At 35.7% G+C, this 26,842-nt stretch overlaps 3 protein-coding genes across 7 annotated transcripts; 2 read left to right on the top strand and 1 right to left on the bottom strand.

The window, feature by feature from the left end:
• Positions 1 to 303: 303 nt before the first annotated feature.
• Positions 304 to 3,719, top strand: LOC128016442 (protein phosphatase 1 regulatory subunit 15A). The gene is made up of 3 exons (XM_052600946.1): positions 304 to 518; positions 1,501 to 2,167; positions 2,993 to 3,719. Exons 2-3 carry the CDS (start codon positions 1,508 to 1,510, stop codon positions 3,194 to 3,196), a joined length of 864 nt encoding a protein of 287 aa, XP_052456906.1. The 5' UTR covers positions 304 to 518; positions 1,501 to 1,507; the 3' UTR covers positions 3,197 to 3,719.
• Positions 3,720 to 4,370: 651 nt separating this feature from the next.
• Positions 4,371 to 14,646, bottom strand: LOC128016443 (alkaline ceramidase 2). Its single transcript, XM_052600947.1, has 6 exons — positions 14,505 to 14,646; positions 14,234 to 14,348; positions 11,426 to 11,567; positions 11,162 to 11,299; positions 7,903 to 8,040; positions 4,371 to 6,959 (listed from the first exon to the last, which is right to left on the bottom strand). The coding sequence occupies exons 1-6, from the start codon at positions 14,607 to 14,609 to the stop codon at positions 6,773 to 6,775; spliced, it is 825 nt and encodes a 274-aa protein (XP_052456907.1). The 5' UTR covers positions 14,610 to 14,646; the 3' UTR covers positions 4,371 to 6,772.
• Positions 14,255 to 22,501, top strand: LOC128016444 (glucagon family neuropeptides). Of its 5 annotated transcripts, none has more exons than XM_052600951.1 (8): positions 14,255 to 14,394; positions 16,330 to 16,405; positions 16,579 to 16,679; positions 19,148 to 19,243; positions 19,907 to 20,041; positions 20,194 to 20,298; positions 20,702 to 20,836; positions 21,259 to 21,391. In XM_052600951.1, exons 4-8 carry the CDS (start codon positions 19,149 to 19,151, stop codon positions 21,389 to 21,391), a joined length of 603 nt encoding a protein of 200 aa, XP_052456911.1. In that variant the 5' UTR covers positions 14,255 to 14,394; positions 16,330 to 16,405; positions 16,579 to 16,679; position 19,148. The 5 variants fall into 5 exon arrangements, with proteins under 5 accessions (XP_052456911.1, XP_052456909.1, XP_052456910.1 ...); XM_052600949.1 differs by lacking the exon at positions 14,255 to 14,394 and adding an exon at positions 14,780 to 14,917; XM_052600952.1 differs by lacking the exons at positions 14,255 to 14,394; positions 16,330 to 16,405; positions 16,579 to 16,679 and adding exons at positions 18,459 to 18,882; positions 22,095 to 22,501 and having other exon boundaries at positions 21,259 to 21,379.
• The last annotated feature ends 4,341 nt before the right edge of the window (positions 22,502 to 26,842 follow it).

Below are 26,842 nucleotides of genomic sequence, written 5' to 3'. Positions count from 1 at the left end.
TGGTTTATGGACCCATGATTCCTGGCTTTAGGTTTCCCATTCTGTGTGATTCAATCAGAAAATGAAAATGCCAAGACACTCTCCTTGTTTTGTTTACGGTTTCTGCTTCGAGACTGGTTTGTTCTCCATATTTGGGTGTGATGCAATCCGGTCTCAACCGGTCTCAACCAGACGCTTTTGTCCAAGCGCGTGCTACGTGATGTACGTGAATGGCGAAATGTTTTCTTTTTGAAGGCGTTGACGTCAACACGCAAGCCCCGCCCCCGCGTGTGGACGCAGTATATAACCGCTCCTGTGATTCACAACGGCATTTCTATCAACAGCACACAAGAATGAATTCGTAAATAAAACCCGAGCGTGAGATTATTTGTGAACAAAGCGACCATGGAGAATATGTCTGAACCGAATCCGTCTTATAGCTCAAACAGTGTTTTTGAGTACGTTAGTAACTCCACCGTCGGAAAACCAAACCTTGACTGGAGCGACTGCCAAGCGACAGGCTGAGAGGACTCACAAAGGTAATAAACACTCGAGATATTATAGAAAACTACACTTTTATATTCGATGTACTGATTATAGAAGTAATACTTTGAGTAGTTGAGTTAAACACTGGTTAATATGTGAAAGAATCAGGGTATTACCAGAATCGGTAAATATGGTAACGTTAGATGTTGTAACTACAATGTAATAAACATCCTTCTGGTGACTAAGAAGCGTTCACTGGGTTTCAATAGCTATGTAATTAAAAATATAGTTTTTTTATACCCTCCAGCAACCATCGGGACAAATTTAAGCATTTATATATATATATATATATATATATATATATATATATATATATATATATATATATAAATAGTTTCCTTAATTTTTTTCTCTTTTTTTTTATTCTATAATTGTAACGTGATAAATTGTAAAACGTAAGAGGTTCATAAGTTCATAACAACACTGGTTTATAGATTTGAGCCTATAGCGTACATTGTGATATTTTTATATCATAATATTACACCAGAATCACCAAATGTTAATATTTTAGCCATCTGAATATACTGTTGTATTAATATTAAATAGAACATAAAAATAAACATCACGTATTAAATAGATATTTTGCTTTTAGAGGTAAATACCAAAATACACAAAAATTCACAAAAATAGCAGGAATTTATAGTTTTTATTTTATCGAAGATAGTGATATAACATTTATATACATATATATGTGTGTGTGTGTGTGTGTGTAAATATTAGAGTTTCGTGCCATGAATTTATCCATGAAAGACTAATTAAGGGCTGCTGTATGAAGGATGCATGAGGGTTAATGGCATATGTTTGTTTTTGTTCCTGTGGCTCAGTGGTAGAGCATTGCGTTAGCAGCGCAAGGTTGTGGGTTCGATTCCCAGAGAACACATGTTAGGGAAAAAATGTGAGCCTGAATGCACTGTAAGCTGCTTTGGATAAAAGCGTCTGCTAAATGCATAAATGTATTTATTTATTTATTTACAGTTTGATTATGGTACCATTCACCATTTCCACACATCATCATCATCTGCTGCTGCTGCTGTATCAGTGCGGTTTGCATCTGTTCATGCAGTCGTCCGTCGTGAAGATCAGGCTCCGTCTGTGGCAGGTCATCCAGAGAGTCCTGCACTTCTGCACGAGTGTGACCCAGCTATTCAGCCTTTCAGAGATTTTCTTCTTCATGTGTGTGGGAAAAAACACGACCATGACCGGCGAGTTGAAGAAGAGCGGCCTGGAGGCCTTGGAGAGGCCCGGAGGCGAGATCGGGGATGGAGCTTCAGAAATAAAGGATCCAGAGGTTATTATTATGGACCTTGATGATGAGCGGGATTCCTCGGCGATTGATTGGGATGAAGAGGACGATGATGAAGCCAGGCTGTCTGAAGGGGAGTCTGATGATGATGAGGACCGTGAGATGGAGGAGGAGGACTCTGAATGGTCAGATGAGGATGAGGAAGGTGACTCTGAGGCGTCAGCGGAGAGTCTTGAGCTTTGGGAATCGTTCCTGAACAGCGGTGACCCTTACAACCCTCTGAGCTTCTGCTCGTCCACCGGCTCCAGAACGAACACCGAGCAGTGCTCACAGATCAAAACTCAACCTGACACAAGACCAGAGGAGTGTGAGCCCAAACCAAAGGAGCGAGGCGCCAAGGTACATATATCATGGAAACTCAGTGCTGTTAATATAACATTATAGTTCTTAGCTTTTATTGTTATAATTTAGTAGCTTTATTTTTATTACATTTTTATGTTTAGCCATTTTATTTATTTTTTATTTTTTGCGTTTTCAAGTTTTACATCTAATATTTATAGTTTATTGTATTTTCATTCACTTTACGATTAAACGGTTTGGAAACAAACCTCTTGATGTACAGACAAAATTGTACACAAAATTGTAGACAATATTTCAAATTTTCTTACAATTTTTAAGTTTAAATATTTAAACTAATATTTTATTTAAATTAACAATGAAAACTTTTTTTAAGTTTAGTTTACAATAACAGACAAATATATATATATATATATATATATATATATATATATATATATATATAAAATGGTATATACAACAGTATTCCTTTAATTAATTACTTAGATAATACACTTAATATATTTACATAGTGACAAGTAAATACATTGTGATTTAAAATAATAAATAAACATAAAACACTATTTATGATATTGTGAATTATTCATAACTCATTTTAAAAAAGAGAGAAAGGAGGGGGGGGGGGGGGGAGTGACAAAAAGTGATGTGAGATTGAGCAGCAGGCAAAAATAAAATGTCCATGAGACAAAGTCAGCGAACAAGATTTTGTCAGCAGATTATAGTTGCTATAATAACCCTGACTCATGCTGACAGTCACATGACTCCTGCTGCATGACTAACATGCCTGAGGTTCCTGCGGTCGGGGTTTAAACACAAGCTCCAGTGTGTGCTCTTCTGATAAAGTGCTGGTGTTTCCTTCTGTTTCAGGTGTGTTTCAGTGATCAGGTGACAGTGCGCCCCCTGCTGGCCTGGGGTTTCGCGAGCAGGGCCGCGAGGGACGGCTCCTGCTGGATGCAGATGGCCAGAGACCGAGAGCGTTTCAGAAGAAGAGCGGAGGGCGTCGAGACGCTCCTGAAGCCCTGCCTCACAGCTGAACACCGAGCCGGCGTGTGGGAGACACTCCAGAGATAATACTTCCTCCTCCAGCTCAATGGAGCTCATCAGAATCTAGCAGATTTGTAAAAACCGAATGTTTTTTTACTGTGTAATATATATTGTTAAAATATTATGGTGCACTTTATTTCTGTGGATTGACTTTATTGGGGTTTCATTTTATGTTCTTGCACATTATTATGACACACTGAATATTTTATATGGCAGCTAAAAAATATTCAACTTTTCTGACATTTATTCGGTTTTGTTTGTGAGTTTAATTTTTCATCAATTAAACTTGATTTTTTTTAGTTGTGAAAACCCAATGTTATACTTTATATCGTTAAAATATAGTGATGGACTATAGTTCTGTGTCTTTGACTTTATTGGTGTTTAATTTTATGTTCTGCACATTATTATGACACACTGAATATTTTATATGGCAGCTGAAATCTTAATGTCACAGTTGTAGTGGTGTATATTGTACTACAAAACATGGTTATTCTGACACGGACTGAATATTTTATGTGGCAGCTGAAAAATAAAACTTTTCTGACATGTATTCTGAGTTACATTTTTCAATGTATATGCTTTTTTTACTGCACTTAAAGAAATAGTTCAACCAAAAAATAAACATTTAATAAAACTTCCCCCATCCTCAGGCCATTAGATTTTGGATAAATATAGCATTGCATCACTTGTTCATCAATGGATGCTCTGCAGTGAATGGGTGCCGTCAGATTGAGAGTCCAAACAGCTGATAAAAACATCACAATAATCCACAGTCCATCAGTTCAAAAATAATTATGTTTTTATCAGCTGTTTGGACTCATTCTGACGGCACCCATTCACTGCAGAGCATCCATTGATGAGCAAGTGATTCAATGCTACATTTCTCTGTTGTGATGAAGAAAAACTACATTTTGGATGGCCTGAGAGTCAGTAAATGTTCAGCAAATTTACATTTTGGGTGAACTATTCCTTTAAATATGTTGATATGTTTCCATGTAGCTGACAAAATGCATATGAACCTGAAGTATTACACATCCTGTACAGATATGATTTTGGTGAGATATAGCATGTTACATTACGGCACAGGCAATCTACCACAAACAGCTCAGCATCAATACATTTTTAGAAATGTTAGAAAGTGTTTTAGAAGGATTAGGAGCTTGTTTAAGCATGAACACATTAAGAAAGACACAATGCACTGTTCAAACGTGTTAATACGCAGCATGTTTTTATTAAATAAGGTGTAAAAATACTTTGGGTTACAAAATCATTAATCAGTGGTAGTTACAAAACTATTAATCGGTTACAAGCCACAAAAATAAATAGTCTTTGTATACTTGGTCCCTGTGTTGCATCTGGGTCTGGATGACACACACACACACAAACACTCTCACACACACATATGTTATGGCCTTCACATTGGCTTACAGTACACACTGTGCATTGCATTGGCAGAAAGTTACACAAAAATACAAAATCACACTGCTTTAGAAAAGCTACAGCTCTGGAAACTGAGGTGATGTTCAGCTTCTCTCTGAAATGCTGATGCACTTGTGTGGCACTGGAAGAAAGCAGCATGAATGTGCCTTTGGTGAACAGACCACAGCTGGATTTGTGCTTTTATTGCATCAAGTTTTTGGTATTTCGATAAACCATTTTGCAATGAACAACAACAATTTGATCTTTGACAATTGAACTATGAAGGCTTTTGTATAGTGTTTTAAAGTTTAACTAATTACAGAGATAAAGCTAAAACTGCTGTTCCTCTATGTGAGAAAGCAGTAGGCTATATAGAGATAAATGCATTTCTGTGTGAAGGCATTCAAGGGAATGTAAGGGAGACTTCCTTCACATTCAGTTCACCAAACTATGGTCGTGCATCCGTCAGATCCACTGCATTCATTTCACAGTAGTGCAACACAGTTGAGAATTTATGCTGCATCATAATTCACATCGAGGTAACAGGTCTGTGGATGAGATGCACTCAGGTTTTTTCCCCAACATTTACACCAAAATAAATTATTAGTCCTATTGGCAAATGTTTAAACTGATGTACCTTCACATGAGATAAAGGCAGCTCAAAAAAATCCTCCTAATATGAAAGGAAATGAATGTTATGGAATAAATGCGAAATGTTTCCTTCTGTGTAAAGCTCCAAACCCTTTTGTTATTTAACCAGCGAAACAATGAAAAATCACTTAGTGCGCCTTTTTATTCTAAATGTATTAACTGCTGTCAAAAAAGACAACTAACGAGTAGTACTACTGTGAAATAACATGCTATGTGTTAACATTTCTCACAATATTAACACACAAATAAGCATTACTATCCTCATAATTCATTCCTGGTGCTTTTTGAAGCCCACTTCTCAGTTTTGTTTTATATTCAGTACTTATTTAAAAACACCCATTTTTTTATGTTTTTGAAAGAAATTTCTTATGCTCACCAAGTCTCTTATGCTTGAATAGAAATACAGTAAATATTAACTCTTTCCCTGCCAGCACATTTGAAAAAACCGTCAGCGATTTTGACCATTGTCACTCAAATTAGTTTATTTTGCTGTATGAATATTGGAATATGCAATATACTAAAAAATAAAGATCAAAGCCTCTACATTTAAATCGCTTCCATTAAAACTTCAGAAGCTTGCACAGATATATAACACTTCATGGATCAACATTTTTACTACATAACATTATGCAGTTTTCATTTATATGTTGTTTATTGCTGATGATTGGATTATTTATCATATGCATCTGTTGACATAAGAGATCACCCATTTCTTCCTCCTGTTCATGTGTGTTTTTGTTCGGGAGGTTTTGTACTCGTTCAGAAGATGTGTAACAGCGCCCCCAAGTGTATAACAGTGAAAACACGAAAAGGCGTATAATCTTGTCAATGGCAGGGAAAGAGTTAATAGAAATTTTCTACTTTAATATATTGTAAAATGCAATCTATGCCTGTCATCAAAGCTGAATTTTAATCATCATTCCTCCAGTAATTATTGGTGCTCAATTATTAATAATAGTTCATATTATCAACAACGTTGAAAACATTTTGGCGACTTAATATTTACGACTTTTTTGGGGATTCTTTGATTAATAGAAGGTTCACAAGAACAGCATTTATTTGAAATAGAAATCTTTTGTAACATTACAAATGTCATTTTTGATGAATGCATCCTTGCTGAATAAAACTATTAATTTCCTTTTTTCTTTTTTTTACTTATCGGTTTCAAAAAGTGTAAACAAACACTGAAAACTTCATAAATGATGCTAAAATTCAGCTGTGTGTTTCAGGAATAAATTACATTTTAAAATACATTCACATAGAAAATTATTATTTTAAATTGTAATAATATTTCACAATATTTCTGATCAAAAATAAATGCAGCCTTGGTGAGCAGAAGAGACTACTTTCAAAAACATAAAAAAAAACCGAGAGCTGATTTTGTGCAGTTAAGATACTAAATACTCGCATGAATACCTTGATTGACCTTCATCCTTCCCTAAACAAATCCACCTGAAAACCAGGATTCTCCTTCGTGTGAAAGTCCATTACAAAGTGCACTGAAGAGTAGTCGGATACCTCAGGAAGCACAGTTTAAGTCACCTTAATAGAGGGCTTCCTGTGCACACACAGAAGAGTGACGTATGGCACCCCGATGAAAGCCCATTTCTCGCTGGGCCAGAATCTGAGGACGGGGCCCTGCTCCGGAGCCTCTGACGCCACGTCGAAATACGCAAAACACACACATCCCAGATAAGACGCCAGGCAGATGAGGATATGCCTGAACACGCACACACACACACACACACACACACACACACACACACACACACACACACAGAGGGAACATGAAGAGAGAATATTATCACAGGAGTCACAAAAACAATGGTTTTTACAATGCACTTTTTAGCCTACTAATGTAATTACGGAGAAAAATTATACTGTAATATGAGACAATGTTTCTAGTTTAATGTTTAACATTTAACTATCCATTTAAATGTATGTGGAAAACAAACAGAAACTGTGAGAGGGACAGACACTGAATAATTAGCTTTATTAAAGTGCATTCGGCTTCAGTGGATTATTAACTGTATTAACTCTTAACATTTTGAGTTGAACATATAATATTAATATAATTTAATGTTTCAATAATTTAATTAAACATTGCTGGTTTTCTGATGACGGACACGTTTTTTATTTAGTATCATCGATAAACTAGTTATCACTTGTATTTTTATTTTATTTTTATTTTTTTATTGTCTGTTTTCTCTTATAGTTACAGTTTTAGCAATTTTGTTGTGTATTTTTGTCATTTTGTCCGTTTTCTATAGTTTCTATAGTTCATATTAATTTTTATTAATAAAAACCTTGGTGTGGAGTTTTGATTTACTTAGTTTTATGGTTATTTTAGTACTTCAAGTTAAACTAATATTATATATATATACACTGTACATAGAAAGCAACCAAAAATGCTCTTTTAAGGTTTTTATTTTAAGTTCATTACAATAATTCATAATAATTGTATTTTTTGTAATGGTTTTAATGTTTGCGTGTTGAAAATGTGGTTTTTTGATTTCATGAACGATTAGTTTTCATCAGTTTGGGGAGCAGTGCCTCACAGTAGAAGCAGACAGACTGAATGTGACAGGACTAAAGCAATGTGTTGTCAGTGCTGTATGTTGACTAGGTGCTGTACGTTGAGTGCACTTGATCACTTCACTCACCAGGCACAGTGTAGATATGGGAAGTTGACAGAAGACCACATCTCACAGAAAATGCGATCACTGATCCAGCACATGAGCGCCAGAGTCCACCACAGACCCGAGAGAAGACCCAGCTTAAACACACGCAGGTTATCACACCTACACACACACACACACACACACACACACACACACACACATATAACTCATATTAAAACATGATTACATAATAAAAAACAGGGGTTTTAAAAATAAAAATAAAATATTATCGGTTTCTGCAAACCGATATTATATATTATATATATATATATATATATATATATATATATATATATATATATATATATATATATATATATATTTACACACACACACAAACAAACAAACTTATTTTATTTCAGCTAGTTAATATCAACCTTTCTCCTTTTTGTTTAGTTAACTTAGATCTGAAATCTGAAATAGTTAAACTACATCTCAAAATAACAATTCATAAATATTATACAGACATAACAACTAATGGTAAAAATGTATTCTTATACATTTTATTATAAAACATAATATAAAAAATTTTAATCGATATTTTTAATCATTTTATTTTTAATTTTCCATTTTTATTTATATTTTTAAGTAACGAAAATGGTTTTAATTTTAGGTTCAGTTATAGTTTTAGTCAAGTGTAATAATCCTGATCTCAGTGCCATAATGCTGAAACTGTTGAGGCTTGTTGAAGAGATACTGTGTACGGTTACTTTTATAAGATTATATCTATTACATCTGATTTAGCATTGGTTAAGTGGCTGTTTGCTTGACATTAAATAACTGTAAATGATGTTGTTCAATTCAAGAGTGATGTAAGTCACGCTGCTGATCATTTTCACACACCTGCCCAGCAAACAAACACAGCAGATGATGCTCTCCTTCACTACACTACAACTACTGAAAGACAGAAATATTACACGAAAACTTCAACTAAAAAACAGAAATGATAACTTGCCAATTAACTAAAATAAAATGAAATAAAAAGCAAAATATAAATGCATTATTAAAAAAAATGCAAACAAAATAGCTAAAACGCACACTAAAATTAAAAACTATCAAATAATTCAAAATATTCATATTATAACTGTTTACAGTATAAATAACACTAAAATATCATAGATTAGAGAGAGAGAGGAGGAGCAAGAGAGAAAGAGAGAGAGAGGAAGTGCAAACTGTTACTCTGACAAACTGATAAAGAAAAAGCCTTCTTCCGCTCTAAAGTTGTTTGTAATTTGTCAGTTCCTTTATTTTGCGGAAATATGCTTGAAACATCTGAACTTAATGTTTTGCAATTAAATCTAAATGTATTACAGTTTAACTGTATATTAAACATGATTAGCTGAACTTAAGAGTGTTTCTGACCCTCTTAAGTAAGACTTAAAGACTATTATATGTCATTTACATAATTACGCTATTATCTTGGTTAAATATATGGTTAAAGTGCTGCTGAATGTACTGACATGAATTTATTATAAACACAAGCACAATTAGTATGAGAGTAATGTGGTTTTTTAGGATGAATACGTTCTCTGTAGTTTACTTTACTTTACTCATCTACTCCTTTAATGTACTTTACTTGTATTTACTTCCACCTTAATTTTTTATTTCCTTTTTTTCATTTATGGTCTGTTAAGTGCAAACCATAAGTCACACATATTAGAACAGCAACCTCTCACAAACAAGTGTGCTTACAATCTTAAAAGTATTTTAAAAAATTGTGCTTGCAGACAATATAATATTAATGAAATAATAACTCTTAAGGCAGACACTTTCATGACAGTTTCTTAACGCACTTAAGTGCACTTTTAAAAGCACACTTTATAATTATGTCAAATTACATAAAAAAACTATTTTAATAATCTTTATACATGCTTTAAAGCACATTTATTTTGATGTGTTGACTAACATGCTCATGCAAAGCACTTGATTATAATTTTGTAAACTGCAGTGTTTTATTCATTATTACATTAACAAGTAAATATATTTTTAATAGTGCTGTCAAACTATATTTAATATAGAAATATTTTGTAAGGGAATTTTGTAGGGATGCACGATATATCGGCCACTATATCTATATCGGCAGATATTTTTCTGTTATCATTATCGAACCGATAAGAGAATTTGGTCGATATCTTAGAGCCGATAAATAATGCATTATTTCCTGCAGAGACACTTCAGATGCACACTTGTTCACCATGATGGTTTTTAATTGCTTGAAATATCATTGGAAACACTTCGAAAAGGAAAATGCAGTGAACTGAAACATGTGTCATATTATAATGAGATTATTAGCTACTGTAAAATAATGTAAAGGAATCTTTGTTCGCCCATGTTTTAGCACATTGTTAATGGAAGAGCGCATCTACAACGGATCCACACGACTAGCACAGTTAAGTTTGCTTGTGCATTTACATTTAGGCTATATTTTCCATGGCACGATTTAGTTATTTTTTTACACGTAAGTAATATTGTCCAGTTACTTGTTTCCATTATTCAAGCATTATTTAATTTATTTGTAAGGCTGCTTTATGTCTGATTTATGTAAAGTGTTTAATGCCTTTGAATGGTGAGACTTTTTTGGTAATCAGGCTCTCAAAAATTATGTAAAAATTTTGATTTATATTTATGTGCCAACATATCGGTTATCGGCTTTTATATTTAAGGATTTACTGGTTATCGGTATCGGCCAAAATGTAACATGCATATATACATACATACATACATACAAAATAGTCTTTAAAACGTCAGCTAATTGCATTTAATATAAATTTAAACTATAAAACCTTTTAATTGAATTGCAATTAACATGCAATCAAGTGTCTAAAAACATTACATTCGCCTGGTACTTAAGTATCTTTAAAATACATTATTTCCATAACAAGTACTCTTTTTAAAATAATGCTAAAGTGCACTTTTCACGAGCAGACCTCTCCTCATCAAGCCACACAAAACATGAGAGATAAGTTACCTTTAAGCACAGCTAAATTAATCTACCTTGAATATGAAAACACATGCTTTCCTATTGCACAACATAAAATTTAGGTTACAGGGACATCACCATATAAAGCGAGGCATCTATAAAGAGGAAGCTGTCACTGTGATTTAAATCAAGCATGCACAGGAATAAATTTGTAATGCGATAACATGGAAAGCACTTGAGGACTGATGTGTGTGTGTGTGTGTGTGTGTGTGTGTGTGTGTGTGTGTGTGTGTGTGTGTGTGTGTGCGCAGGAGCTCTGACCTCTTTAGCTCTGTGATGAGAAGAGCGGTGCATGGGATTCCCAGCGCCATGAGAGAGATGGAGTTTATCGCTGGCTTGATGAAGGCCAAACAGGTGGTGATCCCTGAGAGGACCCCGATGACCATTTGAAACCTCGATCTAGTGACATGGGAAAGGAAACGGTGAAAGACGAAAGAAGTAAACAAGAGAAAAGTGGTGCTGAATGTTGTGCATCTTCAAGTACTTGTGATTTCAATGTGTTTGCATGCAAGTATGCGAGCGCACCTGTCTCTGCGGAATATCTTGGGCAGGTATCTCTTGGGAAACCACATGCCGATGGCACACATGAGCACCCACAGTATGGCCAGCTCATCCAGCATCTGCCCCAGGAAGCTCAGCGTCGCATGGAAATAAGTAGAGCCGATCCCTGGAGAAAAACAGCAGGATCATGTGTCAATTATACACATCAATTTAGCCCTGCATCGAAGCAGAATCGTTCACATCTGCACAAACTGCTGAGCTTCGGATGCATTAACATACAACTGGGAACATAACATGCAACATACTTTGAATGAGAAGCATTTATTAATAAAAGAGAAGCTCTATGGGCTACGTCAAAATACATCGCTGATGGTTTTTTTATGTTTAAAAATGGAGATTATAAAGGGGTTTAAAGAATACTCTGGTTTTTGACACTAGAATAGTATTTGAGTACTCATAATTAGTCCTCAATTTGCGTAAGGGGTCAATTTGTCTCATTTTTATTAAAAATTTATGACGACTACTTCTAGTGACTATTTGCAGAATGAGTTGCAAATAACTACAAGTATAAAGAGCATCTAACGTTATTTGTAGGTAATGTAAATAAAAATGTATTAATATTTTATATTCATTTATAAATAGCCTTTTTGTTATGGGTTTCTCACACTTCTTCATAGTGCAGCAACAGACTAGTGAATGAGCTCCAATTAGAAAACCCTTACAAACATGTTCTTGATAGTTAGCAGTTTTACACTGTAATTTTTTTTTTTTATATTTTATATATTTCATAATTGAACTATTGTGCAATTATTATTATTTTTTGTTGTTGTTGTTGTTTTGTTGGCCAAAACAAAACAAATGGCTGTGAATTAGACAGCCTTTCCAAAATACACAAATGTTAAAATGCATGCACTTTCATGACCCTAAATGAGGAAAAGTCACAAAATGTTAAGATATAAATTGTTTAACCAGTGTTTCAAGCAGTTTAAAAATCAAAACATAACAAAAAATATATAATGTTTCTGTTGACCCATTTCCATTTTGGGACACAGGGCCCAACCACTATCTGAGAGGCCTGAAATGAGTGTTTTCTAAAGCAACAAACCACTAAGTATTATGCTTCGTCACGTTTGTGGCCTGACTCTGAGTCACAAACATGAGTAATAACTCTAACTGTGCAGCTTTACTGTCACGACTGGATGACAGGCACATGATAAACCAGAAGAAAACCCAGCCACTCGCAACTTCTCAAATCTAGTTGGTTTAAATTTGATTATAGTGTTTTCTTAGAAGACTTCTTTTCTTATGTCAATATTACAAACACTATATATTCAACAGAATTCAGCTCTGTCTGTGTCCAATGCTTCGACTATACTCACTGTATTAAATGATGACACAGAGGATTTTGACTCGGATTAATTAAGTCAGCAGCTTCCTTTAGAGCAGAAAAACTCTGGAGACATTTGTACAGAGCGACGTTTGTGCTGAGCTGGCAACTTAAACAACCGAGAGGGACACAGAGCTGCATTGTTTCAGCCATGTTAAGATCAACTTGTGAATGCACTTGGCTCATGTGAAAATAAACACATCTTACGGATGACTAAGTGAAATGTGGTCTGTGTGTCCTTCTGTAAACTGAACCAAAAGATCCAATGAGAGTGAGAAGCTGTTCACGCTGTCCTTAAGCCAGGATTAATGTCTGTTGTAACCCCGGGTTAACTTGGGTAATGAAATGTTTGTAATGTTGTGGTTATTCAGAGCAGAGTCAACACAACGCCAGCTGCTCGGAATGGGATGATTGACAGGCAGAGAGTGTTTCTGATTGGCTGGTCCCTCCCTTGTTTGCGGTTACGGTAACAGGAGTGTTTTCTCACAACACAGATACCTGTGAAACCTGTCAGGTAACAGGGATAGTTTATGCATGATATTACAAAATAAGTTAATAAATTGTGCAGAAAAAAAGAAAATAGAGAAAGTATGAAATGTAGAAACAAACAAATAAATAAATAAATACAGTTGACACCTTTAATTGAATACATTTATAAAATATTATAAAAAGTAAAATGTAAAAATATGTGTGTGTGTGTGTGTGTGTGTGTGTGTGTAAAGAGAGAGAGAGAGATTATATGTGTATTTAGGGATATTTTATGCATGATATTCCAAAATAAATAAATAAATTGTATGGAAAAAAGAAAACATAAGAAAGAAAATGTAGAAAAAAAAATTATTTACATAATAAAATAAAAACAAATAAATTATAAAATAATAAAAATTATATAATGTATATATACATCTTTAATATATGTGTGTGTGTGTGTGTGTGTGTTTGTGTATAAAGCCTACACAGTTTATAACTTTAATTGAATAAAATGATAATAATATAAATAATAAAATATTATAAATAATAAAATATTATTTAAAAAAATTATAAATATTTATATATTAGCTATATTTAAAATATCAAACCTATAAAGCTAACAACATAAATAAAATAAATATCTACAGAACAAACTATATATAAATATATATGTGTGTGTGTGTGTGTGTGTGTGTGTGTGTATTAGAAGAATGGCTTTGACTACTGGCTTCACATATTTAAGAGCAAGCATACATTTATTTTCTCTGAGATAATGTACTTCCTTCAGTAGCCCTTCCTGCTCAGCTCAGCTATTTCCTGATGACCAGAAATATTCCCAGAAAAGAGGAAGACTGGATTCCAGAAAAAAAGCTGCCACCTACTAATGTGCTGAAAAACAAGACCTCCGACATACTTGTGCAAGAAGTTCCTGTCGGTCAGTGTAACAGCTGGAGAGAACAAGAGAAGAAACTCACCAACCACCACCAGCAGAGTCCAGATCAGATAGATGCCGCTGTTGAAGTGCGTGGCGTACTGACGGAACAGACACATGAGGATCGGAGGCAGCACGAAGAACAGCACGTTGCTTATCTGAAAACAGACAGGAATCTTCTGTGACACTGAGAAAAGCATGCATGTGAGAAAAACACAGGCAGAGCAAAGCAGTCCTAAAGTTTACAGACTTCTTCAACAACTAGCGAGTGACACTGCGACTAAACACAGAGACAGCGCAGAAGAGGGACGCACGGTGTTATAGAATTCCGCGATTCCGGGATAGATGAGATAATTCCCTTCACACCAGTCCACCTCCGAGCTGCCCGCCTGAAGCTGAGCCCACAGATGCGCGTTCATCGCTGCGCGCGCGTCCGCTGCTACAATGTTACCCAAAGCGACGTCGACGGCTTTATCGCACGCGAGCGGCGACAGTTAGTTTTAATCAGGGACGCCGGTGTAGTCGTGTTATCTGAGCATGTCATCCTGCCATCCAGTCTGAAGCAGATCCAGCTTTCCTGTGCCGCTCTCTGCCCTTCACTTACTCCACAATAACAACACACAGCAACATGTGATTCGCGCATGCGCAGACCTGGACCTGGATCAGTCAGGAGTCGGGACAGATTAGTTTAGTTCATATTCACAGTCACATCTCACTAGTTGCCCAGGTAAATGTGTGGTCTACAAGAGGATTCATTAAATTATATATCATTTAAACCAAAGAAACGATATATATATATTTACTAGGGTGTAGCGATTAAAATGGTGTAGAATAGTCAATCTCAAACGTAAGTGGAACAGCATTGTATTTCAGTGCTGTCGAAATGGCTGAAAAACTAGATTCGAATGTTGTTGCATAGTTATAATATTATTAAAATCCGAATTATATTAATAATTTAAAATGCATAATTTCAGTTAGGGTGAAGAAAAGCGTTTGGCTTCTCTCCTGAGGCCTCAAGAGGGCGCATCGAGCAAAATATTACTAATGCACGTTAATTCAAAGCATAATATAACATGACTGTCCGAGGAAAAAAGTTCATAATGTTTATAATTAAGTTGCTTAAACAACTATAAACAAAACAGCATCATGTATGTATGCATAGTTTAGTACAAAGTGCCGAAAGCCAATCACAGAATATTTTTTTTATTTAAAAATACGAGTTGCAGTGATATGATAAAAAAAAAAAAAAAAAACACACAATATTTTTTCAAAGTTGAACTTGCATTGATTTAACATGGCTTTCTAAACATGCGGACACTTTCGTATTTTAATGCAGGCATTCCAAAACTTGTTGTCATTTTGTCATCTTTGTCCAATATTTAGCTATATGTTCAGATATAATGGCTTTTTATGTTATTTGAAAATATCCATTAATATTTTAGAAACGCAAATATTTATATGAAATAGCCAATGCTGATATTTTACGTAAAGGGCCACTAGAGGTCCACAGTCCCCTAATAAACAGAATGACAAATAATAAAACAAAACATGACAGGATGATAGCTTACTGGATTTCACTTCATGCAGTTTATATTGTCTATACCTAAATACATTTTAAGCACATTTTAGTTCATATTCATGGTGTAGCCTACACTTAGATGCTAAAAGAGGATTTTTTTGTATATTAAGTACAAAATTAGTGTGCACTTAATAGAGCACTTTTCAGTAGGCTTACATTATAGAAATGTACTTTTTTCACTAAAAGAATAACAAGACACACAGTTTCATGGGAATAAATAAATGTGGGTTTGTTTTTAATTTTGGTTTAGATTTGAGTATAATCTTAAACGGGGTGATTTCTGGCGAGGTACAGTCTCAGAGGACAGTCAAAACACCTCGTGCTCTGAATTTGATGAAAAACCATTATAAACTGATATAAACTTGCCAGGAAACCAGAAAAAAAGTCACTTCTGTTTGTTGTCAGAGTATAAAACCATCAACTAATTCAAGACGTGGTTTTTAAGTGACACGAAGAAGCGAAGAGTCTCGAGAAAAGCATTTGTGTGTTGATTAAGTCTGTTTCAAAGGTATAGTTCCTAAAAATATAATGAAAATTGGTGAAAATGTGCTCACCCTCAGGCTATGCAAGATGTAGATGAGTTTGTTCCTTCATCAGATGTGCACTTTGGAGCTGAATACAAAGACATGCACACTGGTAAGTGCCCTTCTTTATGTACAGCCAGTGGACATATGATAGCAGTGATGTGCTTTACTGTAGGACACATGTCTCTAAGATCTCGTTAACTGAGAGACTCGTTGGGATGTTTGACGGACATTTCTCTATGAATGTGTGTCTGAGCTCATCTGTGATGTCTACTCTCTGTGAAGATTACTCTGGGCAAGTGTTGACCAGTTACAGAAAGTGATCGACAGCATCAGGTCGAACCCAGAGGACCGGAGGATCATCATGTATGCGTGGAACCCTAAAGGTTATTTATATATAATTATCACATTTATTAAGATTTCAGATTGGCTTTTTTATTTGATTTGATTTTTCATTGTAATTTCAGCGTCGGAATTAAACGTTGATGTCCTTTCATCATTTTGATTAGTTTAAATATTAAATATTTCTATTTAGATTTATTTTTATTTCAATTTAAGGTTTTAGCATTGGAAGGTTTTTTTTTTTTTTGCTTAGGTGTCAAGGCAAAATTTACTAATTTTTAAGTTGAATAATTTTTCAGTTTAATATCACTCACCAAATGCCATTTTTAATAGTTTATTTCGGTTAACAATAAAAAACAATAACAATTAATTTTAGAAGTATTAGTACTTAAACTTGCTGCGAAGAAGTCCATGTCTGAATCATATCTGAATCATGTCCATGATTTTTTTTGTGTGTGTGTGTCTTCATATTGCTAATGTGACAAAGGTCACCAAGTGTCATCTCATCCCAAGGAAGCTAAAATTTTAAAAATGCCAAAAAAGAAAAAAAAATTGGTCAAGAATGACCGAAGAGGGCCCCAGAGGGTTAAATAATTAGTATGTGAACAAGCAAGTTAGAAAATGTATGTGCAGCGGAGGAGACAAATTGTTGAATAAAGTCGTAATTTATTTATTTATTTGTATTTTTTTTGCATACAAAAAGTATTCTTGTAGCTTCGTAAAATTACTGTTGGACCCCTGATGTCACATGGATTATTTTCCTGATCTCCTTGCTATGTTTCTGGATCTTGATTGTGGTAAATACATCTGGGTCAGATAGCTCTCAGAATTAATCAAAAATATCTTAATTTGTGTTCTGAAGATGAACGAGGATCTTGGGGGTTAGTAACGACAGGAGTGTGAGGTAATAATTAACGAATTGTCTTCTTATTTTTTTTTTGGGGGGGGGGGGGTGCATTATCCCTTTAAGAAGTAGGAATACATTAAGAAGGAAGACAAATGCAGAATTGCATCTAAATGCAAAACTTTTATTTTTGTAATAGTAGAATGCATTTATTGATGTTCTGTTTCTATTTAATTAATTAGAACAAATCAGAAAGGAAATGAAAATGTGTGGGAAGTGTTTCAGCAGGCTGAACAAAAAGGAGACGTATGTTAATGACTTGTATCCAGCCTTTTCCGGATCTTCTAATGCCAAATTTACATTGCTGCACAGGTGACAGAGGCCCTTTGGAAGTAGGCGTCTTTCTTTACACGGACAGATTATTGCTGCTCAGGGCTGACATACATGCATTTACACAGCAACTGCACCTGCACACAGGTGGTGTGTCATAATTTCAGCTGGTTTTTATGTGCCATGCTGGGTCAAATATGTACTAACAAAAAAAAAAAAAACTTTTTTAATTACATTTTTAACCCAAAAGTTGGGTTATTCCATATTTTATCCAAATTTGCTTTGAAACAACCCAGCATTTTATAAGAGTAGAATTTTTAGCATGCTTAACTAAATAAGACGCCTTCAGTTTTGGTAACCTGTACTTTCAGTGGAGGGTTTTACAAGTTTTTCAGTTTACGGAAACACGTTAAAAAGTTACGAAATCCAGCACCCGCTTTAGTTGCTCCATAAAGTGTATTATAAAGTGCATAATACTTAAATCATGCGTTTATCTTTTGAATCATATATAAACTGTTAGTCAAACAGTAATAGATATTGAACGTTTGTAATTCTTTGTGTGCACTATAGTGGGGACATTTTTTGTGATCCCCATGGGGATAACGGCTTATAAGTTTTGTTTTTTGTTTTTTAATGGAAAAATGCAGAACGTTTCTCTGAGGGGTTGCATTTTAGGTTTAGAGGATATACAGTTCGTTCAGTATTAAAAATAATTATATGGGAAGTCCCCATAAAACACGGGAACCCAACGTGTATTTGTCTGGAGGAAGGAAAAGTGCACTGATCTCTCCGTAATTAGGGATGATGACGTCGACAGTCTCTACAGCTGGGAGTGAAAAGGTTGCAGAAGCAAGGTCTGCAGGAATAAAACTCGCGATGCTGTAATGAGAGATGAAGACAAATGATAACGCGTTTCATATCCGTTTGACTCTCATCACGGAGATCTAAGAATAAAATCCGTGCTCATAAGGATAACATAGTGACGCATAGAAAAGTTTAAAGAGCAGACTAAAAGAGAGAGAAAGAGAGAGAGAGTATCATCTCAGTGTAGCTGCAGTCCTCCGCTGCTGAAGGTATGAAACCACTGCTGGAAGAGACGTGCGTCTGTTTGAATCGGGATTCAATGCGCAATAATTCAGTTTTGAGTTAAAAGTGCTGTTTTGAGAGTATTTTTTGTTGTTGTTGCCTACTTTGAAGCATCCTTTTAGTGGAGATCTCAGAGACACCTGATGCTGCCGTTAAACTAACAGAAGGACAGTGAAGAGATACATTTTGGAACGTCGAAGGCAGAACGTTCTAAATACTTCTCTGCGAATTAACGTATGCTTTCTTCTACAGAATGATGACGAGCAGCAAAACGACTCTTGCTTTCCTCATCTACGGGCTCCTCGTACAATGCCACGTGTGTTCGCCGTTGAGTTACCCGAGCATCAGGTACGGGAACACCCATAGACTGTATAAAAACAGGTCTCAGTGGTACCGATCTGGATTGGGAAGATGTCGAGTAGCTGTAGCGTCGCTGGACGGTGAAACAGGACTTGGCCAATAACACTGTTAAATGAATACATTTACGAGTTTTATTGATAAGTGTCCGATCTCACAAATTTGAACAGATGCCTTTTTTGTTCGCCATATGTCTAATAATATATAGCTATTAAAAAATAACATCAGGCTACTAAAGAGGTATTTTTTTGCTTACATGAGCGTTCTTTGTGAGGCGCGAGTGTGAACGCGCTTTGATTAGAAAGTGGTCTACATTTAATTCGATTTTAAAGTAAATCGTTTTAAAAGACACGGCCATATAGATATTGCTTGATCTTACCCGGCATAAATAAAGTAGCTATAATAGCCTATAAGAAAAAATATTGATCAGGGATGTAGTAAAGCAAGATCACAAAACGATTGTCTACAAAACTATTATTATTATTCATTTATTTTTTTAGACCAAACTAAACTTGAAAGCAATTTTACAGAAATACCTTTACTGTTTTGTTATTTGAAAATAGAATGCATTTTTTAAATTATTATTTAGATCAAATTTACAGTAATAGTCTGTTTTAATTGGGCTGAATTAAATGACTTGATGTCTTGTTACAGGATGGAGACCGCAGGATTTAACGAGGAGGGACACTCGTTAACGGATCTGACCTTTGACAGTGACCAGATCTCTATTCGAAGCTCTCCTTCAGTCACTGAAGACGCACTCACGTTATACAGTCCTCCATCGAAAAGGTGAAAAAGCTACCTATAACCTGAAAGTGTTGTTGTAAATTAGGTGTGTGTGACTTTATATTAGCTGAAGCTGATCTCTCTTTTGACCACCACTGACTGATAGGCTACATTTTTCTACAACCTTTTTGTGTGTGTGTCATTTTGTCCTCCAGACTGGAAAGGCACGCTGACGGGATGTTTAATAAAGCCTACCGGAAAGCGCTCGGTCAGTTAACCGCGCGGAAATACCTGCACACACTGATGGCCAAACGCGTAGGGTGAGAACAGCGTTTCTTTCTCTCCATCTCTCCTCCTCACGCTCTCATCCTAAGTGCTATCAGTCATTTATTCTTCCGACTTTCTCCGTGCTATAAAGACGCTTCCATGGAAGATTAAAGGCGCGTTCACACAGGAACGCATTGTTGTTTTTAAAAACCGTTCGATGGAATCTTGCAGAACTCCCGCGACTTTTTTAAATGCGATACTATTTTTTCAAATCAAAGTCTAATCGGAAGCGCGCCAAAACTGGTGAAAAAGCATAACTAACTTTTCATATGCCTTACTATCCTATGATGAAATATCCTAAATATTCCTAAATAAAACGATTTTTTGCGACAACCATATTATAGTTTATAAACATATGCACATTTAAACCAAAATAATGTGACTTCTCCAACGCAGGGGAGGAAGCACGATGGAGGACGACACCGAGCCGCTCTCAAAGCGTCACTCGGACGGGGTTTTCACCGACAGCTACAGTCACTACCGGAAGCAGATGGCCATGAAGAAGTATCTGGCCGCAGTCCTGGGCAAAAGGTACAGACAGAGATACAGAAGCAGAGGACGGCGGCTCGCCTGTTTGTAGCCTTTTTCAAACGCGTACATCATGTACATGTACAGCTTTTGGAGCGAATTAGTCACTATTTATGAAGATGTGGCCTTTATAACATGTATTTATGTATTAAGTAAAGACATTAAGAAAAATATTTTGATAATAACATTGTTTTTCTTTTGTACTGAAGCACCTGACAATGCAACGATCTTCCTTGTGGACCAGTCGTATAGTTTTACCAATGCTAACAATGCTTTCTTTTTGTTTGTTTATTTATTCATGTTTGTTGCAATACCTTGTCAATTAAATACATCATCCTGAATATGAGTAAATAAATAGTCTCAAAGACAATCTTCTTTCACTCCTGTTATTAAGAACAACGTTTTTTTTTTTTTTTTTACAACAGCCCTGAAGACTTAGATTTGCACCAATTGCTACAAGACGTAGACTTTGGTGTGTTCCCGGATGGGGATGAGATTGGGGCATTTTTATTGGATTGGCTGAGACAGTTCCCTCCTGAATTCCCGGTGAGTTTCTAAGGTGCTCTTCTGAGGGGTCTCTCTCATCCCTTCCATCCTTTTACTCACATCAAGTTCTTCACACTTTCATCCATGGCTTAAATCTCACAAGCCATTCAACACGTTTTCTTTTCTTGCACAAACCTTTCTGGAAAAAAAAGCTCCTGAATGTCCGTTCCCATCTATGATGAAAGTGAATATGGAAGTCCACCCCACTAAAACGATAACGACACAGAGGAACAATATCATTCAGAAGGATTTTTCTTTTTCTTGAATGATAAAATAAACATTGACAGCCAATCAGACGTTGGCGAGGTTTGAGCAATTAAAGTGGCAGACAACAAACCTACAGCTCATTCAAATTGTGTTTTATAGTTATCTTTTTATTGTGAACAGAACGGAAATGTATTGTCCATATAAATGTGAATTAAATCTGCATCTTCAAACACTGAGACTCACAGTGTGGTTGTAAGTATCAGCTGGTAATTGCTAGATGAGTTGGGTATGACATATATAGATGTATTCCATAATAAAAACAACCATTGAAATTACACTCCAACTTACATCACAGTTTTGGGCAGTGTTATACAGTATATGCTTAAGCTTGTTAGTGATATGTACATGTTTGCATATGCATATTATAATGTGTGTGTGTGTGTGTGTGTGTGTGTAAAAGGGTGAACACGTGAAATCAATCTGTGTTTAATTCTGCATTCTCCTGCAGGCTTTGTGACACAGGAGGCAGCTAGCGGCTTGGGTGCCTTTGCTTCATCTTTAAAATCGCCACCAATTTCAGATGGCACTTAAGTGGCCCTCCACATGCTGCAATCACCTGCTCACACATCTCCTGTTTCTCACATAACATACTTTGTTCAAATGCCACCTGGCTTTCTGGTTATTCGATTTAACTCCTCTATGCATACTGTGTTGTAGCATTTATTACACATTCTCAGCCTTGAAATTCATTTTGTGTGCGGAGACTGATAAGTGCCCAAAGCCTTACTTAAACATTAAGATAAATCTCTGTCTTGTGTTGACCGTTAGTACAAGGGCACCATTATACATGTAAGAAACAAAACAAACAAAAAAATGTGCTGTATGATTTGTATGAATAAATTTTTGTAAACAATAGTTTTGTCTAATCTTTGATGATTACAAGAAAAGCTGAATCCTCAATAACACAAAGAAACACCCTTGGATCATAAACACATTTACAGTAAGTATGATACACCTGCAAGTATTGTAAACATTTAGAAAGACCACGTCTTCACAAACAAAATGTGATATATCATCAATAAATATACAATTCAGAAAAAGTGTAATGTGTCAGATATTTAAGAAATACGTAAATAAGTAGAAATATAACCCACGCTCTCAGAAAACAGGTACAAAAGCTGTCGCTGGAGCAGTACGAATATGTACCTTTAAGGTACCAATACTTTTGCAGTACCTGCTTTTGTACCTATTTTTCTGAGAGTGCACGATCCAATAAATATAACATATGCAAAAATAATTTAAAAAGTGACATTAAAGTGAGAAGTGCCGCAATAAGCAGTAACACACATTACTAAAGATGAGGGTTTCATGCTGCTGCTGTCTGATAAAGTGAGATATTTAATTGTTTACCACTAAAGTGGAGCTATACAACAGAGAAAGTACACGTCTGTATGTATTTGTGAGTATTGTATCTTGGTGAAGCTGTGACTGGTGTTATACAGAGCAGACACCAGCGTAAGGAGAACCTTTTAGTTCCCGTCAAAGCAGATCAGAGCTAATAATCTCACACTGAGACCCCTACATCGCTGTAGCACAGCAGGCAAAAACACTGACCTTTCCCATCTTCATTACATGTCCGTTTAGCTAGCGGATTGATCTTGTGCAAACATGCATTGTACCCACTGAAAGTAATGCAGGTTAAACAGGGTTTCATTTGTAAGTCTGTCATTTTTTAAAAGAGGTCATAAGCACAGTTTTCATACACCACTTTTAACCTGAGGTCCACTTAAATTAAAAAGTTGTTCGACTTTAATGTATTTGGCTGTGCAGTCATTGATCGGGTGGCTTGCTAATGTGTTCGATATCTTCTAATACATTAAATCAGTAAGCTTGACCAAAGCTTGCTTACTCTGTGGGTCAGAACGTAAGACAAAGGAGCTACAAAAGATAGACTTTTTACAAACTGGGTGTGGCTCTGATGAACGCACAAGTGACTTGATAAACTCATTCACATGCATTCTTAAGGATTCATGCATATTCACCTCAGCCTCCGTAATTCAGCTGTCTGTTAAACTTGGTCGCAGCCCAGGCTTATTAGAAAAACGTGTTGTTGTCATTTCTGCTAAATTATATTAAAAGCATGTTTAAAGTGATAAAAGCATGTTTAGTTTGTGTCAACCTGGCAACCGGAATACACAGGTGACATGCCCCCCCCCCCACACACAACTCTATGCGTGATCCAACATTTTATTCGTATCCAAATTAAGGCAATGTGAACATTATGCAGTTTATGTTTCATTCATACTTGAAACTGGTAGGCGCTTTCACACAGATTGTCCTTATGCCAGGAAATCCCTAATATGGAGAAATGCATCCAGCTATTGCTGTAGTTAAGCTGGATAAAAAGCAGAAGCGTTTTGACTGATTTTTTGCAACCATGACATTTAATATTTATTTATATGTCTGGAGTAAAGGTTGGAATAAAATAGCAGATTGAATGAACTGCATTAATATGCTCTTTTACCTGACAATCTTCAATCTGTAAGACATATGCGATTCTGCTGACATTCACACTCACGTACATGTTAATAACAATTAATAACAATATGTGTATAAACTTACTTCTTCAACCCCTCATCTACAGTGCCCTGCCATGAACCCAACAACAGTGTTAAAAAAAAGCAAATGTGAGTTCCAAACACATTTGCTTATATATAGTTAGCTTATATTGCGACTTGTAATTCAGAGGACTCGTACCCGAGCACTTCAAAATCTCAGCTGTACCAGGTGTGCTACCGAGCAAGTTTACTACATCAGAAAAGCCAAGCATATTGAGCTGGTCGACTGTGAGCCTGTGTGTGTGTGAATGACAATATTGGGTAACATCCGTGAAAAGTGGCTCTACAGTGGTTACAAAAAGCAGCACCATCTCAAAATCCTAAATAATAAATAAAGATGGCACCACAAAAGGAGGCTCTTCCTGAAAACCAAAGTGTGTGTGATTGACTTAAAGTGCCTTAAGGGAAAACAAACTCACTTTTTTGTGATAATTTCCACATTTCTCCTCTCTCTACCTTCCCCCTCTTTAAATACTGACTGTTATGAACCAGACGACCCAAACATAAGACACAACTGCAACACAACTGAATGCTGCTAGATCACATGACAATTACAACGTGATGGAGGTAGTCATTCCGGATTCATTCATTCAATAATATGAAACATACTTTCTTAATGGCTGTAAAATAGGAATCTGATCCAGTATGGTCTGTTAACCAACCCAGATCCTTCTATGGATATTACAAACATTGAAATCTGAAGGACATTTATTTAGATGTTTTAAAATTTTGTTTAGATGCTTGTATTTTACTGCAGAGTTGAGTATATCATCCGTGTGATTCTTTATTGAGAATGCACTATTATGTTGTCCATCAAGCTTATCTGAAAGGTTACCTTATAACATTTTTCATTTCCCCGCCTAGTTACTGTACAAACATTTTCCCGAGATACCTGAAAGTTTCATTGGGACATTCAGATTAGCTGCTATAGATTTCTCTTTTTAGGTAAAGTCATACAGCATCACTTTTCTTTGTCTCCTTCTTGTCCTCCACTTCTTTTTTTCCTGCTATACTATTCCATTATCTACTCTGCAATCACCAATTTAATGACCATGTTAATTATTAATATGCACAGCCAGTGCATATGTTTGTGTGGGGTGCAAATGTAGCTGGTGATGGGTCTTTGTTTAGAGCGCTGTGCTGTTATATTGATCAACGGAGTAAATGCATGTGGTATCACTGTCAAGCAGTTCACTTTTTATTTACGAGAGATTTCAACGTCCTTATGAAATATTCATATGTTTTGCGTTAGTAATTAACCTGTGGCTTTTTATTGCCCATGTGGTCTCACTTTTCACTTTGCTTGTCCAGCGGGAATCTTCATTATTATAGGCTAATGCACTGTATTTATTCATATTACAGAGACAGTCAGATGAATGCCCATTTGTATCAGCCCTTTCATTGAATCATTGCTGGTCTTGCAGACACAGGTCCAGGTTCCTCAAACCTCAAACACTTTTAACATAGTGCATGATTTATAAACTAATACATTTTGATGTTTGCCTAAACAGTTTTATATGTTTGTCTTTTCTGATGGCGTAAACTTGCTCAGTAGCGCACCTGGTACAGCATTCCAACCCTCTCCCTTGATAAAAGTTTTCAATAAACACTTTATAACATCCGTGACTGGTTATACATACTGAATGTAATATCCTGTTGAGGTAGAGACAACGCTTTTATGGCCAATGAAAATCCAGTTTGATAAAGTCCTTGCATCGATGCGATAACATGAGCAAACAAAAATGTCCAAGTGCATCTTAGACAAAGTGAAAAATACCATTTTAGTATACTTTAGCAACAGTGATATGAGAAACAATATGCTTTGCTTCTCATCTGATTGGACAGCAATCCAAATGTTTGCAGAGAGCTGTCAACAAAGCTTTGTTATAAAAAGATAGTTGATTCAGGACAGTAAAGGAGAGGATTTGAGATTTAACAGGATCATTAACCTTTAGGAGGTCATTACAGAGGAATAAAAGACTCATTTTGCTGGAAATGTCAATGGTATAACATTTGCAGCAAAGTAGCAAGCTCTAATGACCGAGACCTTATCCAAAGAGAAGTATTCCTTCTCCTGAAACACCTTCAGTCGTCTAATTGTCAGCCCCTTGACTTCTTCCTTTCCTTCAGATTTTTCACCATTATTGACTTTTTCTCACTGAGGTTTTGTTTTCAACGTACAGCCACTTTTCAGATTCTCCTTTCTGATTCTTTTCCTCAACTTAAATTAAATTAAATTAAATTGCAATTACTCATTTTACTTCCTTAATGTGATGCATTTTGAAAAGTGTTCAATGCCATGATGAACCCGTTATTGAACATATGTTCGAAAATTATGTTGTATGTTCAGTTCTTATGGAATATGAACATTATGGAGATGCATTTCGTTACACACGATTCAATGCTTTCATTGACGTTCTTTATTTTCATTTCATATATTCTCAAACATTGGCTCTGTGTTATCCTACAGTCACACCAGTTCATTTGTACCCTCATGCTGGGAATGTGTGGCAATCCAGCCTATAGGAGGCTAATTGGCTAATGGCATTTAACACACTGCTCAGAATGAGCTGATGAATACACTGTGGGACACTGAAACACACACACAAAAAGTTGCATGCTGGGAGTAACACCTATT

The sequence above is a fragment of the Carassius gibelio genome, chromosome A7 (genome assembly GCF_023724105.1).
Source record: "Carassius gibelio isolate Cgi1373 ecotype wild population from Czech Republic chromosome A7, carGib1.2-hapl.c, whole genome shotgun sequence".
In the NCBI taxonomy this organism is placed as follows: domain Eukaryota; kingdom Metazoa; phylum Chordata; class Actinopteri; order Cypriniformes; family Cyprinidae; genus Carassius; species Carassius gibelio.
This window is presented reverse-complemented; position numbering and strand designations above follow the sequence as displayed.